Source organism: Natator depressus, chromosome 23 (assembly GCF_965152275.1).
Source record: "Natator depressus isolate rNatDep1 chromosome 23, rNatDep2.hap1, whole genome shotgun sequence".
NCBI lineage: Eukaryota > Metazoa > Chordata > Testudines > Cheloniidae > Natator > Natator depressus.
This window is the reverse complement of record NC_134256.1, coordinates 21,224,987-21,240,578: the sequence shown is the minus strand read 5'-3', so window position 1 is coordinate 21,240,578 and position 15,592 is coordinate 21,224,987. Positions and strand designations below refer to the sequence as shown.

General features: G+C 61.8%; 1 protein-coding gene, 1 long non-coding RNA gene and 3 other non-coding genes across 5 annotated transcripts; all 5 read right to left on the bottom strand.

Annotated features, from left to right (window-relative positions):
* Positions 1–629: 629 nt before the first annotated feature.
* NR1H2 (nuclear receptor subfamily 1 group H member 2) lies at positions 630–10,237 on the bottom strand. Its single transcript, XM_074937519.1, has 9 exons — positions 10,158–10,237; positions 9,951–10,021; positions 9,459–9,605; positions 8,208–8,477; positions 7,715–7,926; positions 7,101–7,280; positions 1,579–1,678; positions 1,227–1,435; positions 630–846 (listed from the first exon to the last, which is right to left on the bottom strand). The coding sequence occupies exons 2-9, from the start codon at positions 9,979–9,981 to the stop codon at positions 700–702; spliced, it is 1,296 nt and encodes a 431-aa protein (XP_074793620.1). The 5' UTR covers positions 9,982–10,021; positions 10,158–10,237; the 3' UTR covers positions 630–699.
* Positions 10,238–13,469: 3,232 nt separating this feature from the next.
* Positions 13,470–14,941, bottom strand: LOC141976599 (uncharacterized). Its single transcript, XR_012636138.1, has 4 exons — positions 14,849–14,941; positions 14,306–14,478; positions 13,939–14,045; positions 13,470–13,593 (listed from the first exon to the last, which is right to left on the bottom strand). It is a non-coding gene; the product is annotated as an uncharacterized LOC141976599 (long non-coding RNA).
* Positions 13,677–13,767, bottom strand: LOC141976918 (small nucleolar RNA SNORD88). Its single transcript, XR_012636158.1, has one exon. It is a non-coding gene; the product is annotated as a small nucleolar RNA SNORD88 (small nucleolar RNA).
* Positions 14,131–14,220, bottom strand: LOC141976917 (small nucleolar RNA SNORD88). The gene has a single exon (XR_012636157.1). It is a non-coding gene; the product is annotated as a small nucleolar RNA SNORD88 (small nucleolar RNA).
* On the bottom strand, positions 14,550–14,639 carry LOC141976916 (small nucleolar RNA SNORD88). The gene has a single exon (XR_012636156.1). It is a non-coding gene; the product is annotated as a small nucleolar RNA SNORD88 (small nucleolar RNA).
* Positions 14,942–15,592: the final 651 nt, after the last annotated feature.

Below are 15,592 nucleotides of genomic sequence, written 5' to 3'. Positions count from 1 at the left end.
ACTCGACCCTGCTCCCCTTCCAAAGAAAGAACCCAGGAGTCCTGGCTCTGGGCCCCTCTCTCACACACACACACACACACACGACTGCTGTGCCATGATTTGCTTTATTTCCATAGGGGTCTGCGCCCCATCAGGGGTAGGAGCGCCCCCAGCCGCCCCATCCATGCAGCCCGAGTCCAGCGGGGGGGGCGCTCACGGCCTATGCACAAGAGGAAGCAGCGTGGGGGTTGGGGTCCCGTCTGCTGGGGGGGATCCAAGTTGGGGGGAGGGGCCATTGCTCCATCCCCATGATGACCCCCCAATAAAACAGCTCTTGGAGTCGGCAGGGGAGGGTCCCCAGCTCCACGCCCCTCCACAGGGCTGGGGTCAACTCAGCCCTGAATCCCCCCCACACCCCAGCAGGCTCCCCCGGGGCAGGTAGATGGTAGAGGGGAAGAGAAAAGTGCTTCGTAGCCTTCCCCAGATCGGGGGAGGGGGCTGGGCCACCAACGGCAGCCCCCCATTGTCTCTGAGGCTGCCCCCCCACGCCCGCAGCTGGGGGCTCCCCGGTTGGGGGGGGGAATGGAGCACCCAGTGCCCCTTGCAGGTGGTGACTGGGGATGCTCCGTTCACAGAGGCCCCTGGGGGACGGGGGGGGTTCCGTCTGGGAGAGGGTCCCTGCAGTCCACGTTGGGGGAGGGGGAGGTCCCAGCCCCCCGGTTACTCGTGAACGTCCCAGATTTCGGAGAGCAGCGGGGGCAGCTTCTTGTCCTGGAGGCGGAGGGCGAACACCTGCTCCGAGTGGACGCTGCTGAGTGTGCGTAGGGCGACCAGCTTCATCAGCATCCGCGGGAACATCAGCCGGTCCTGGGGGGACGGGTCAGTGTGTGGGGGGGGTCCGCCAGCCCCCGCCCCACAGCTCCCTCCACCCCACAGATCCCTCCACTTCCCCCAACAGCCGCGGGAACATCAGCTGGTCCTGGGGGGATGGGTCTGTGTGTGTGTGTGTGTGTGGGGAGAGTCTGCTAGCCCCCCCCCACAGCTCCCCCCACTTCCCTTCCCTCCACCCCACAGATCCCCCCACTGCCCCCAGCAGCCACGGGAACATCAGCCGGTCCTGGGGGGACGGGTCAGTGTGTGTGTGTGCACGCGCGCGGAGGGGGTCCGCCAGCCCCTCCCCGCCCCCCCAGCAACCTCCCCCGGCCCCAGGGGCGGGGAAGGGGAGTGCAGGCCCCCCCGGCGGGTACCTGCGGGCGCTTGATGAGGGTGTAGGCGTGCAGGGCCTCGACGTAGGGCTGCTGCAGGGCCTCCACCTGGCCGTGCTGCTGCACGTTGGGCCGGTCGGCCGCGAACATGTCGATGGCGATGAGCAGGGCGAACTCCGCGTCGTCCAGCTGCAGCCGCCGCATGGCCCGCGAGAACTCGAAGATGGGGTTGATGAACTCCACCTGCAGGCCTGGGGGCGGGGGGCCTGGGGTCAGACCCCACGTCCTGGGAGCCCCCCAACCTCCCGGAACCCTCAGCCCTGGGATCCCCCCACCCTCCTCTGGGGAGCCTCCTGCACCCCCCAGGGAACCCCCAGTCCCCCCCTCCTCGTACCGGCACGGTGGAAGTCGTCCTTGCTGTAGGTGAAGTCTTTCAGGAAGGTGATGCTCTCTGTCTCATGGTTGTAGCGCCGGGCCGTCTCCAGCAGCATGATCTGGGGGAGGGACGGGGGCAGGTGTGAGACCCCCCCCCCCGGCATGGCAGAGCCCCCAAGGCACCCATCTCCCTCCCCACACCCAGGGCACCACAGAGAGGGAGATGTGACCCCACGCCAACGCAGCCTCCCTCCAGGACCCCCAGCCCCTGGAAGCTTTGAGCGTGATCTGCCGCCCCTCCCGCCCCGGTCCCCATACCCTTCGCACGAGCATAGCCATCTTTGCACAGAGTCCGTCTTGTGAGGCATCATTTGCACACTCCTGCCAGTGCCAGTCGTTACTGTCCCGGGGCGGCACCTGGTGGGCTGTGACCGGTTCCCCCGGGTGCTGTTATTCACCCCCGTCCCACCCCGGGCAAACCGGCCGGGCTCAAACCGAGGGATGCAAGCGCAGCTTAGACGCCACAGGCAGGGCGCCAAAGGGTGCTCAGGGAGGGGAGGAAAAAGCAGCAGGGAACATCCTGCCACCTCGACGCCGTCCTCTGCATCGCCGCTGGAAATGGTTTTCCACGAGGGAGACGGACACTCTAAAAAGAGGGGGGACAAACCCACCCGCCCTCTCCCTGCCCATCGCGTGCACGGCCCCTGGAGCAATAAGCAGCCGGCAGACCGGAGAAGGGACCCTGGCCTGAGAAGCAGGATCAGTCAGACCCGGGAGAGGACGGGGTGAGCAGCTCTGGTGCCATCTGATCCGGTTTGCTCAGTCGGGCACCAGCAACCATCTTCTCCTGATTTTCCTTGTAACCTTTCCTGACCTCTGTGCCTCTGGGTACAATCCGGGCTGCTGAACAGCGGGGTCCCCTTAACGCTCTAGCCCGGAGCCCTTTCACACTCCCACCGCCGTCAGCCTCCCGGCTAAACACACGGGCCCTGACCAGTCACACCAGTCAACTCTGAGCCCCAGCCTCATTCCCCCAGAAATGTGTGTCTTGTATGGCCCAGCGCCCCGCTGAGCTCAAAAGCCCGTCATTCCATCAAAGGAAATGATGGATGCATGCGGCCCTTTGTTTTCAGTTTCGATTCTGTTGCATTTTTCCCGGGAATGTATCAGTGTTTCTTACCACAACCACCAAACCAGCTGAAAATCAGGGGGAAAAAATTGCTCTGGGTAAATACGGGGCTTCATTTTGGTGGACGGAAAGATGTGGGGGAAAAGTATTCAGTCAATTAATGCTCTGAATTCTGTTAGTCACCGTGGTCAGCCGCAGAACTAAGACCAAACTCTAGAGAACAATCCCACCTGGGTGTTTAAGAGAACAATACATCTCTAATCCCCAACTAAAACTTTTCATGTGAACAAACAGTTCACGGTTGTAAGACTTAGAACTATTAGCCTGTAAATATTTACATTTAAAAATTAGGCCCCACCATTTGCAGCACAGACACTCCACGTCGTCCTTTTCTCCAGTTTTATTTTTAATTTTTCGAATACCTCCTTGTGTTCTGGTCCGTATTCGGAGACCGATTTTCGTTTTCTTCCCATTTACACCACTCTCTGCTAACAGCTTGAAACGTGAGTGTGGCGGGCGTGAGACGAGCAGTGCGTTCAGATGCGCGCGCACTTCAGAGCTTGCGTGCAGGCCTGTTTATTGCGTGTATCTTCTAGACTAATCATAGAAGATCAGGGTTGGCAGGGACCTCAGGAGGTATCTAGTCCAACCCCCTGCTCAAAGCAGGACCAATCCCCAACTAAAACCTCCCAGCCAGGGCTTTGTCAAGCTGGGCCTTAAAAACCTCTAAGGATGGAGATTCCACCACCTCCCTAGGTAACCCATTCCAGTGCTTCACCACCCTCCTCGTGAAATAGTGTTTCCTAATATCCAGCCTAGACCTCCCCCACCATAACTTGAGACCATTGCTCCTCGTTCTCTCATCTACCACCACTGAGAACAGCCGAGCTCCATCCTCTTTGGAGCCCCCCTTCGGGTAGTTGAAAGCAGCTATCAAATCCCCCCTCACTCTTCTCTTCTGCAGACTAAATAACCCCAGTTCCCTCAGCCTCTCCTCGTAAGTCCTGTGCCCCAGCCTCCCTGATCATTTCCGTTGCCCTCCGCTGGACTCTCTCCAAATTGTCCACAACCCTTCTGGGGGCCCAAAACTGGACGCAATCCTCCAGGTGTGGCCTCACCAGTGCCTTATTTCAACAGGCCGTTTCGCATCTACACATAGATTAACCTATTATCGTCATACATCGCTCTCGTGCAAGGCATTGTATTTTCCTAATAAAACAAGTTCTTTTTTCTATATTTGAATGATAACAAAGTAGGGTGAAAATTGGGAAAAAAGGAATACTTTTTGTAAAACCCAGGACTTTTTCGGTACAAATCGGTTTAAACTGAAAACAAAGGGGCTGATGTATGCACCAGCCTCATTATCCCCAAACGGAGTTTTCCCACGCACTCCCATCCAAACACGCCGGTTCAGATAAAACACAAGGTACGTCTGTTAATTACAGAAAGACCGATTTTAAGTGATTATAAAAGTGTTGATGCATAAAACTCAGGACTGGTTACAAAAGAAAATCAAAGAGTAAAACGCAAGCTACGGCCTAACTCCACAAGCTACTAAGCAAAAGTTTTGTCTCACCAGACGCCGCTGTAAATTTCACAGGCTGGATTTCCATCCAGCCTGCGACCGCTCCCCCTGAGGTCAGTTCTTTGGAGAGTCACTGATGTCATGAGCAGAGAGAGTGGAGGTCACTGTCTCCCTCTCCCTTTTTTGAGGATTACCCCCCCCCCCCCCGCTGGGGTGCAGGCGACAAGGCGTCTCTTGCGGACGGGAAGTTTGAAATGCTCCTGTGATGCCATGCACATTTCTTAGGCCGTGTCTACACTAGCCCTAACGTTGGCAAAACCTGCAAGTGTCAACACCTTCCTTCCTGCCCACTGAACAGCTGTTTCACTAGGTGATTGTCTAAAGGATGAGAAGGCCATCGCGGAGAAAACTTAATGAATTCTTTGCATCCGTCTTCATGGCTGAGGATGGGAGGGAGATTCCCAAACCGGAGACATTCTTTTTAGGGGATAAATCTGAGGAACTGTCCCCAGATGGAGGTGTCCGTAGAGGAGGTTTTGGAACAAATGGATAAACTAAAAGCAGTAAGTCACCAGGAACAGATGGGATTCGCCCAAGAGCTCTGAAGAAAGTCAAACGTGAAATTGCAGAACCACTAACTGTAGTTTGTAACCTATCATTTAATTCAGCTTCTGTACCCAGATGACTGGAGGGTAGCTAACGTGAAGCCAATTTTTAAAAAGGGCTCCAGAGGTGATCCCGGCAATGACAGGCCGGTAAGCCTGACTTCAGTACCGGGCAAACTGGTTGAAACGATAGTAAAGAACAGAATTGCCAGACACACAGATGAACATGATTTGTTGGGGAAGCATCAGCATGGCTTTGGCCAAGGGAAATCACGCCTCACTAATCTACTAGAATTCTTTGAGGGATGTCAACAAGCATGTGGACAAGGGGGATCCAGTGGATATAGTGTACTTAGATTTTCAGAAAGCCTTTGACAAGGTCCCTCACCAAAGGCTCTTAAGCAAAGTGAGCTGTCACGGGGTAAGAGGGAAGGCCCCCTCATGGATCAGTAACTGGTTAAAAGATAGGAAACAAAGGGTAGGAATCAATGGTCAGTTTTCAGACTGGAGAGCGGTAAATAGTGGTGACCCCCAGGGTAAATAGTGGTGACCCCCAGGACCCCCAGTCCTATTCAAGGTATTCATAAATGATCTGGAAAAAGGAGTGAACACTGAGATGGGAAAATTTGCAGATGATACAAAACTACCTAAGAGAGTAAAATCCAAAGCGGATGGCGAAGAGCTACAAAAGGATCTCTCAAAAGTGGGTGACTGGGCAACAACATGGCAGATGAAATTTAACGTTGTTAAATGCAAAGTGATGCATATCGGAGAACATAACCCCAACTACACGCATAAAATGATGGAGTCTAAATTAGCTGTTACCACTCAAGAAAGATCTTGGAGTCACTGCAGAGAGTTCTCTGAAAACATCCACTCAGTGTGCAGCAGCCGTCAAAAAAGCGACCAGAATGTTGGGAGTCATTAAGAAAGGGATCGATAATAAGACAGAAAATATCATGTTGCCGCTATATAAATCCATGCTACGCCCACACCTTGAATACTGCGTGCAAGATCTGGTTGCCCCATCTCAAAAAAGATCTATTGGAATTGGAAAAGGTTCAGAAAAGAGCAATAAAAATTATTAGGGGTATGAAACAGCTTCTGTCTGAGGAGAGATTAATAAGACTGGGGCTTTTCAGCTTGGAAAAGAGACGACTAAGGGGGGATACGATAGAGGTCTATAAAATCATGACAGGTTTAGAGAAAATAAAGAAGGAAATAAAGTGTTGTTTACTCCTTCTCATAACACAAGGACTAGGGGTCACCAAATGAAATTAATAGGTAGCAAGTTTAAAACAAACAAAAGGAAGTATTTCTTCACACAATACGCAGTCAACCTGTGGAACTCCTTGCCAGAGGATGTTGTGAAGCCAAGACTATAACAGGGTTCAGAAAAGAACTAGATAAGTTCCTGGAGGAGAGGTCCATCAATGGCTATTAGCCAGGATGGGCAGGGATGGGGTCCCGAACCTCTGTTTGCCAGAAGCTGGGAACGGGCGACAGGGGATGGATCACTTGATGATTCCCTCTTCTGTTCATTCCCTCTGGGCACCCGGCATTGGTCACTGTCGGCAGACAGGACACTGGGCTAGATGGCCCTTTGCTCTGACCCAGTATGACCATTCTTATGTTCTTAATTGATTATGCTGATACCTGGCTGGGGGCACCCGTGCGTCGTCGTCTCTGAAGAACTGGTTTGAGCCTGCTTTTCTAACCTTGGAACATGTTACAGCAACGTTACACAGTGGACACTTATAACTTCACATACAATGTCGATACACATATTTTAACATGACAATAATGTTCAGCAGATTATAAGATTTTTTTAAAAAATGATACCTAACGAGGCAAAGTTTGTACAAAATTGATCATCAGCTTATAAAAGTGGGGACCATAATAGTACAGACCGTCACGGCCTCATTACTCAGACTCACTTAAAATCTTTCGGTCCTTAACGAACATGTTTCACTGTTTTATCTAATCCAGCGTGTCTGAACTGAAGCGTTGGGGAAACTCCATTTGGGGTGGCAAGTTGTGTGTGTATTTTTTCTATTAAAGCAATAACGGACTTTACATAATCGTATATAGTCCAGGGGAGAGCTGGTCAGTACAGGACACACATTTCAGGGGGAAAAATCTAGTGTAACCCAAGCTGGCAGGAGCAAAGTTATGGCTGGCGGCAGTGCACGCAGACACAGATGGGAAGTGACCTACATGCTGCAGGCTGTTTGTGAACCGCCCCCACTCCCTGCCCCGCGTGCCCCCCCCGCCCCCATCACCTCGATGGTGCAGGCCTTGAGCAGCGCGATCTGGTCCTCCCTTGTGAGCTGCAAGAAGCCAGGCACCTGCTTGGCGAAGTCGACGATCTCCTGCACCGAGATGATGGCCAGCTCGGTGAAGTGGGCGAAGCGCTGCTGTCGGGCCTCCCGGCTGTTGGGGTCAGTGCCCAGGGGCCACGGCTGTGGGGGGATTGGGGGGCAGTGAGAAACAGCATCCTGGGGGGCACCCAGCCCTGGATACCAGGGACACCCCCAACCTCGCCCCACGTTGGGAGCACCCCAGGGACCCCCACACATGGAGGCTGGGGGGGGGGCAGCCTGATGCCTCAGTGATGCCCAGATGTGGAGGGGAAGCTGGGCACAGCGCCCCACCCCCCATGATGCCCAGATGGGCACTTGGGGGACACCCTGTAACAAAGTGGGAATTCTTGGTAATATTCTTACGCCGTCCCTGTGTGCCTCAGTTTCTCTCCGTGCTTTGTGGGGCTCCCCTGTGGGGGCAGGTGCGAGGGGTTAACGGTGCTCGTGGGGCTGAGGGGGAGGCACGGCGGATGGGGGGGTGGAGGTGGAGGTGGGGGCTGGCCCCGAGTCCCGGCCCCGGCGTGGCCCCTCACCGTGACCTTGGGCTGGTCGCTGAAGGAGCGCTTATTGCACTGCTGCTGGGCAGCCACCAGCTGCTGGATCATGAGCTCCTGCTGGGGGCTGAGCTGGGCCGGCTCCGCTGGGGGCGTGGGGGGCAGGGGGGGTCCTCGCGGCGGCGCCTCCCCCCCCACCCCCTGCTGCCGCCGCACCTTCTTCTTCCGCAGCTGCTCCTCCGACAGCACGCCTGGAGGGGGGGAGGGGGAGTGGGGTTGGGGGAGGCCATAACCTCCCCGGTGCCCCCCAATCTCCCCCCCGAAAGCCCCCCCCAGCCTCCCCAGTGCCCCTGCCCCCCCACCCTCCCCCCAAAGCCCCCCCTAATCCCACCCCGAAAGCCCCCCACCCTCCCCCCGGTGCCCCCTGCACCCCCACCCTCCCCCCAAAGCCCCCCCAGTCTCACCCTGAAAGCCCCCCACACCCTCCCCGGGGCCCCCGATCTCCCCCCACGGCCCCCCCGGCGGGACTCACACTGCTCGCGCATGCCGGCCTGGCGGCACTTGCGGAGCCGGCAGAGCTGGCACTTGCGGCGCATGTAGAGGTCCATGTGGCAGTGCCCGGCGCCCCGGCACACGTACTGCGCCCCCTTCATCACGCTGCGCCGGAAGAAGCCCTTGCAGCCCTCGCAGCTCAGCACGTTGTAGTGGAAACCCGAGGCCTTGTCCCCGCAGACGCTGCACAGCTCCGAGCCCAGCATCTTCGGCGCCGGCCCCTTCCTCCGCCGCCGCTCCGGCTCCTCCGCTGGGGGGGGCGGGGGGGTGAGAGCCGCCGGACCCCCACACGCCCCCCGGCCTGCCGCCCATGCCCCCCGCACGCCCCCCGCCAGCCCCCCTGCCTGCCATGCATGCCCCCCGAACGCCCCCTGCATGCCCCCCCGCCAGCCCCCCGGCCTGCCACCCCCCCGCACGCCACCCACGCCCCCCGCATACGCCCCCGGCCTGCTACGCGTGCCCCCCGAATGCCCCCTGCACGCCCCCCGCCAGCCCCCCCGGCCTGCCACGCATGTCCCCTGAACGCCCCCCGGCAGCCCCCCGGCCTGCCACACACAACCCCCCCGCATGGAGCCCCCCAGCCTGCCACGCCCTCTCTGAACAATCCCCGCATGGAGCTCCCCACCCAGCCCCCCGGCCTGCCACACACGCCCCCCTGAACGACCCCCGCATGGAGCCCCCCGCCCAGCCCCCCACAGAACGCCCCCCCGCCAACCTCCCGGGCTGCCACACATGCCCCCCCTGCATGGAGCCCCCCAGCCTGCCACCCCCCCAAACGACCCCCGCATGGAACCACCCGCCCAGACCCCCGCTGAACGACCCCCGCCAGCCCCCCAACCTGCCACGGGGGCCCCCCGAACAACCCCCCACAGAGTCCCCCAACCTGCCATGCCCCCCCCCAAACATCCCCCGCAAGGAGCCCCGCAAACATCCCCCCAAACCTGCCACGGAGCCCCCCTGGAACAAGCCCCACATGGAGCCCCCGGCAATCCCCGCCCAGCTCCCCAACCCGCCATGAGCCCCCCCCACACAACCTCCCACAAAGCCCCCCGGCGCCCCACACAGTTTCATGCCCAGCATCTTGGGGACCAGGCCCTTCCATGCCAACCCTGCTCTGTCCCCTGCCCCCTTCCGCTGTGCCAGCCCCCCAGTCCTGCCTGCCCACCTGCACCCCTCCTTCTGCCAGCCCCCCTCCTCCCCCCACTGCCCCCCACGCCCCCAGCCCTCTCACCAGCACTGTGCGTCGACCCCTCCCCATCAGTGCCCAGCACCTCGGTCTCTGGGGTGATCGCTGCCTCTGGCCTCGACTGGGGCCCCTCCTCCTTCACCTGGGTCTGGGGGGCTCCGGGGGAGTTGGGGGGCAGTGACTCCCCATCCTCTGGGGGCAGGGAGAGAGATGGGTTAACTGGGGGTTCCCCGATTTGGGGGGGGGGTGTCTGCAGTTGCCTAGACACATGGGTTCCTCCGTGGGGGCTGCGACTGGGGTAAGTGCCCGGACGCCTGGGTCCCTCAGCACAGGAGTGGACACCAGGGAGTGGGCCTGTAGGTGTCTGGATGCCTGGGTCCCTCAGCCGGGGAGGTATGACATGGGCGGGGCCACCTGTAGCTGCCCAGACACCTAGGTTCACCAGCAGGAGGCACTGTGATGTGGTGGGGCTGTAGCTGACCGGATGCCTGGGTTCCCCAGTAGGTCCCCCAAACTCCCAGTGTGCCGATCACTCACCCAGCGGCAGGTCGGAGCCCGTGGTGGCCATGTCAGGATCCGGGGACTCCCAGCTCCGCGGGGACCCGGCGCTAGGGACAGAGACAGACAAACAGACGGGGCGTCACGTTCCCCAGCCACCACCCCCTCCCCCGGGGCACTGAGGCCACCAGGCGACTAGGGAACATCCCCCCATCCCATCACCCCCAGAACCACCCCCCGTCTCACCATGTTCCCCCGCGGGGAGGGGGCTCAGCCGGTCCAGGCCCACATTCCACTGGCTACCTCCTGGGCGCGGGGACCAGCCGGGAGAGGTCGGGGGGGTGGGGGGCAGTGACCAGCTGGGGGCTCTGAGAGGGGGGTCTGGGGGGGGTCAGAAGTGGGGACTGGGCAGTCGGGGGCAGGGAAGGGCTGGGGGCTCTGAGGGAAGGCAGGGGAGGATCAGAAGGGGGGGCTGCACAGCTGGGGGGTGGGATGGGGTGGGGGCCGGGCCGAGGGGCTCAGGCCTGGGGGGGAAGGGGCCGGGTGGGATTGGAAGGAGGGGACTGGGCAGTCGGAGGCAGGGGAAGGCCTGGGGGCGCCGGTGGGGGGGGGCAGGGAGGATCAGGAGGGGGGGGCTGCACAGCTGAGGGACAGGGCTGGGGGCGCCGGGGGGGGCAGGGAGGGATCAGGAGGGGGGGGTCTGCACAGCTGGGGGGAGGGGAAGGGCTGGGGCAGTGAGGGATCAGGAGGGGGGGGGCTGCACGGCTGGGGGGCAGGGCTGGGGGCGCCGGGGGGGGCAGGGAGGGATCGGGGGGGGCTGCACGGCTGGGGGGCAAGGCTGCAGGCGCCGGGGGGGGGTGGTGTCCGGGGGGGGTCCCCCTGTAGCTCGGGTCCCTCTGGGGGTGCAGAACCTGGAAGGGAAAGAGAGCGAGTGAGGTGACGCCCCGCGACGGGCGGGCCCCCCCAACCATCCCCTGCCCCCCAAGGCCCCCCCCAGACCCCCCCAAGCCGCGGCCCCCCCTTTACCTCCAAGGCCCCCCCGCGGCCCCCCCCTTTCCCTCCAGGACCCGCCCCCCGCAGCCCCCCGCAGGGCCCCCCCAGACCTGCGCCCCTCGCTCGGGCTCCCCCAGCGCAGCCAGACCCAGACGCTTCCGGGAACCCCCCGCCCACGTCACTTCCGGCCTTGCAGCTCCGCCCCTCCTCCACAGCTGGGGGGGGACCCCGGCAGGATGCGCGCCCCCCCCCCCCCGCCGGCCCCGGGGCTGCCCCAGCTCCCTTCCCCCCCAGCGGGGGTACAGCGGGGTGTGATGGGGGGCAGAGCCCGGTTCCCAGCGGTCCCCCCCCCGCGCCAACCCCCCCCACAGAAAAGATCCCACGGCACGGCAGCGGGAGGGTGGGGGGGCTGGGTCCCTGCTGAGCTGCCAGAGGAAGCGGGGGCAGGCTCTGTACGATCCGTGTGGAGCCTGCGCGTGCCTCAGTTTCCCTCTGCACTTTGCGTTGACCCCTCCCCCTCCCGTGGGGGCCAAGGGGTAAACGCTGCTCCTGGAGCCGACCCGGGGGCGGGGGACCATGGGGCAGGAAAGAATTGGCTGAACCGACCCAAATCAAAAGGGGGTCCAGAGAGCCACTGGGGGAGAGGCGGAACAGCTCCCCGGGCTGCGCAAGGGGACAAAGGCCCCGCAAACCCCAGCTGGGGGGTCCCACAAACGCTGGCTGGGGGCCTGAGGCCCTGCAAACCCCGGCTCTGGGACGACCCCCCGCAGCAGGATCAGGCAGGGGCCTGCTCAGAGCTTGGGATCAGCTGGGCAGGGGAGAGAGACCCAGAGGGAGCCAGCACCCCCACAGGCCCCCCTCGGCCATACACTGCCCCCCCCCCCCGTGTCCCCCACACGCTGACCACTCCTGGGAGCCAGTTGTGACCGTGGGGACGCTGGTGCTGGGGGCTTGGTGGTACCGTGCCAGCACCAGAGCAGACAGGCTGGCCTTGTGTGCGGTCACTGCGCGGATGCGGGGGGACACCTGCTCCCAACCCCCCCCCAGGTATTTTACCCTGGATTCCGGATCCAGGCTCTGCCCAAGGTGGGGCTGCAGGACACCTGGGTTCCATATTGCAGCCACTTGGCTTGACAGGGATGGGCACCAGCTGCCCAGCGTAGGGGTGGTGGTAACTTCCCCCCCAGCCACTGTTTGCAGCCAAGGCTTTGTCCCCCTGCTGGACACCCCCCCCCTCCATCCACCCATCCCCCCTCACTCAAACACAACAGGGGGGAGGGGACAGGGACACCTCTTCACCCCAGGTGAGTTCTGACAAGCACCATCCAGCTGGGGCTGTTATCCCACTTCCTCCACCATTCTGCCCCCCACCCCCGCCACTCCCTGGATGGCTGGGAGGCAAACCCAGCCCCAGCATCCCCTAGCACCCTGGGCGGGCCACGCACAGAGCTGCCTTGTGGAGCCCTAGCCCAACAGCTGGCACCAGCCACCTGTGCCCTGGGTGTAACACCCTCCCCCCCAGGGCGGGATTAACTCACTAGCAGAGCCTGAGTAACTAGTTCGGCCAGGGTGGGGACCAGCACCATCCCCCTTCACATCTGGCTGGTGCTAGGGGCCTGCAGTGCCCACCCCTTGTTTTCTAGTCCAACAGGTTAGGGTGAAAGGGCCCAGCCACCCCAGATAGCAGAGATCTCTGCCAACCCACCGGGGGGGGGGGGGGGGGGGGGAAGGTCTGCTAGACCCTGCACCTGTCAGCCCAGTGTCTGCACCAGACCCTGAGCCACCCACCCCAGCGGAAGGCAGCACTAGACCAGGGCAAGCGGGCATCTGCCCTGCTCTATGCCCCTTCCAGGAACCAGGCTGCCGGGAGCCACCCCTTTCATGCACCCATCCCCAAGGACACACTGGGCCTTCAGCACCTGCACCCCTTGTCTCCCTACTGGGAATCCAGCCCAGCCCCTGGGGGTATTTACAGACAGCCCCAGAAGCCTTTTTAACAAGGGAACCCCCTCTTCTCCCCCGGCTGGCTGTGGGGAGTCTCACTGGGCATGGTCAGTTTCAGCTCCCCTTTGTCTGACCCCTTGCTGCCCTGTGGCACAACCCCCTCCCGGCTCTTCATCTGCCACCCCAGAGCCATGCAAAGCAGGGGGAACTGAGGCACCTGTGTGCAACTGCATCGCCCCTGCTGCTCTTCTTCCCAGGCAGGGAGCTGGCCCAGTGCCATTTGTGCCAGTGAGGGGCACAAACTCCTTGTTGTTGGGGGAGATTCCCCCCCGCCCCAGGCAAGCACTCAGAGCAGCGCTAAACAGCAGAGGACCCGCTCCCCCCTGCGCCAGGGCCAAGCAGCCACTGCAGCAAGGATCCAGCCCCAGAGAGGTCACTTCCTCCCAGATGGTGGGAGGGGGGGCCCCTGGGACACCCCCACCCACACAAGCCTCATGCTCCCCCCAAGACCACAAGCAACTCAGCCCAGGGCTCCATTCAGATCAACACGACTTTATTGGCAGGACAGGAGCTGCAGCCGCTGGGGATCAGTGGGGAGGGGACATGAACCCCCCCGCCCCCCAGATCAACAGGCCCCGGCCTGGGCCCCAGGTTAGCTACAAGGGGCAGCAGAACTGGGAACAGAACCCAGGAGTCCTGGCTCCCTGGACCAGTGCAGGGATTGGCACATGCAGGATCTCCACACCTAGAAGAGAAACGTGGGCTGTGTTAGCCTCAGCACAGCCCCCCTGCACCTCAATCGGTCACTGCCCCCACAATCCCAGCTGCAGTCCCCTCAGTCCCCCAGGGTGTCAAGTCCCCAGGAGGCACTGATTTCATCACAGAAGTTCGGAGCCCAGTGCTGACATCATTGGGGATCCCCAGCACCCCCACCCTGCATCAAGCCCCAGCCCCATATTCTCCCCCCCAAATCACATACCCCAGGACCCACATTCAACCCCACTCCCCACATGTTCCCGATGTCCCTCCCGCACCCCCCCACAGTGGGACCTAGGCTGCTCTGCCCCCCCCCCCCACCCATGATACTCACCGTTCTGCAAGGACTTCCCTGCAGCCCCCCAGAAGTGTAGAGCAGGTCAGTCTTGGGGATTTTTTACCCCCACGAGCCCAGCGCCACCCATGGTCACTGCACAGCACCTGGTGGGGGAGCAGATCTAGTCAGCACTGCACCCCAGTTCAGAGCCCCCAAAACAGGGTCAAGCTGGGATGCACTGTCCCCCAGAGCCCCCTCAGTCTCCAGGGTGTCATTGTCCCAGGAGGCACTGATTTCGTCACAGGAGTTCAGAGCCCAGTGCTGACATCATTGGGGATCCTCTGCCCCATGGGGGGGGCAGGCTGGGGATCCTCAGCACTTGGGTTCTATGGGGGCACAGGGGCAGCATCAGTCTAATACCTACCAGCCAGGGGGCTCACTGCACCCCAGTACCCATGGGGCTCTGCAGGGCGGTACCAGCTTCATTCCTCCAGCCTCCCCCGGGTCAGCTCATGGGGGGGAGAAGAGAGAGAAGATCTCCCCAGGGACGGCAGCCCCACCTGGGCGTCCCACGGCCCATCCATGGCGGGGTCACTGCTGGGAAGGAGAGGAGCGGAGCATTAGCAGGTCTCACCCCCCTCCCCAAAAAAAAAACCTTGCTCAAGGCTGGTCCCCTCAGTCCCCGGGGTGTCAAGTCCCCAGGAGGCACCGATGTCCTCACAGGAGTTCAGAGCCCAGTGCTGACATCATGGGGGACCCAGCCCGCCCCCCCTTCCCTCACCCCGCTCTCTCCACCACAGACACCCCCCCCAGCCCAGCCCCGTCCCTAATACCACCAGTCTCTTGCCCCAAGCCTCCCCCCCACATCGCAGGTCACCCCACTTCTACCTCCCCCTGTCCCCACCTCTCCGCAGGGCTCCCCACGGGATCCCCCCCTCGCCAGGCCAGGCTGCCCCGCACCGCTCACCCATCCGCCCGCACGTGTCCCCAGCCATCCCCTGCTCCACGTGGCGCGGTCCTCGCGGGGGGCCTCGCCATTTAAAGCTCCCCGTGAGGACCCCCCGGATCAGGGCTGTCCAGCAGCGCGCCTGACGGAAAAGGCCAGGACCCCGCCTCGCCTCGCCTCTCCTCTCCCGGCGAGAGGAGGGGGCTGTGGGGAGGAGGAGGAGGAGACCGCTGGGGGGAAGGGGCGGGAGGGGAGCGGGGGTATCTTTGTGTGAGAGCGGGACAGGCACCTGGAAAGACAGCGCTCAAGGGGCGGGGCCTAGGAATAGCTGAAGGGAGGGCCCGGGAGTGGGGGGGGGCTAGGAATTGAGAGGGGAGGCAGAAGGGGCGGGGCCTAAGAAGGGGCTAGGGATGGGGTGGGGTCTAGGAAGGGGCAGGGGCAGGGGCAGGGCCTGGGAGTGGGGAGGAGCCTAAGGAGGGGGAGGAGCCTGAGAAGGGGAGGGAGAGGCCGGGATGGGGTGGGGCTTGGGAGTGGGGGGAGCAGGAGCTAGAGCAGCAGGAAGAGGGGTGGTCTGCCCCATGCCTATGGGGTAGCACAGCGCTCGGGGGCAGAGTGAGGGGCAAGGAGGACCCCCAAGGACAGGAGGACCCCCCAAAAAAGGAAGGGGATGGAACACCCTCTCAGGGGCTCCTGACAGCTCCCTGCTATATCCCACCCCCCAGGAACCCCCAGAACTGAGACATGCCCCCCCACGCTTTATCCCAT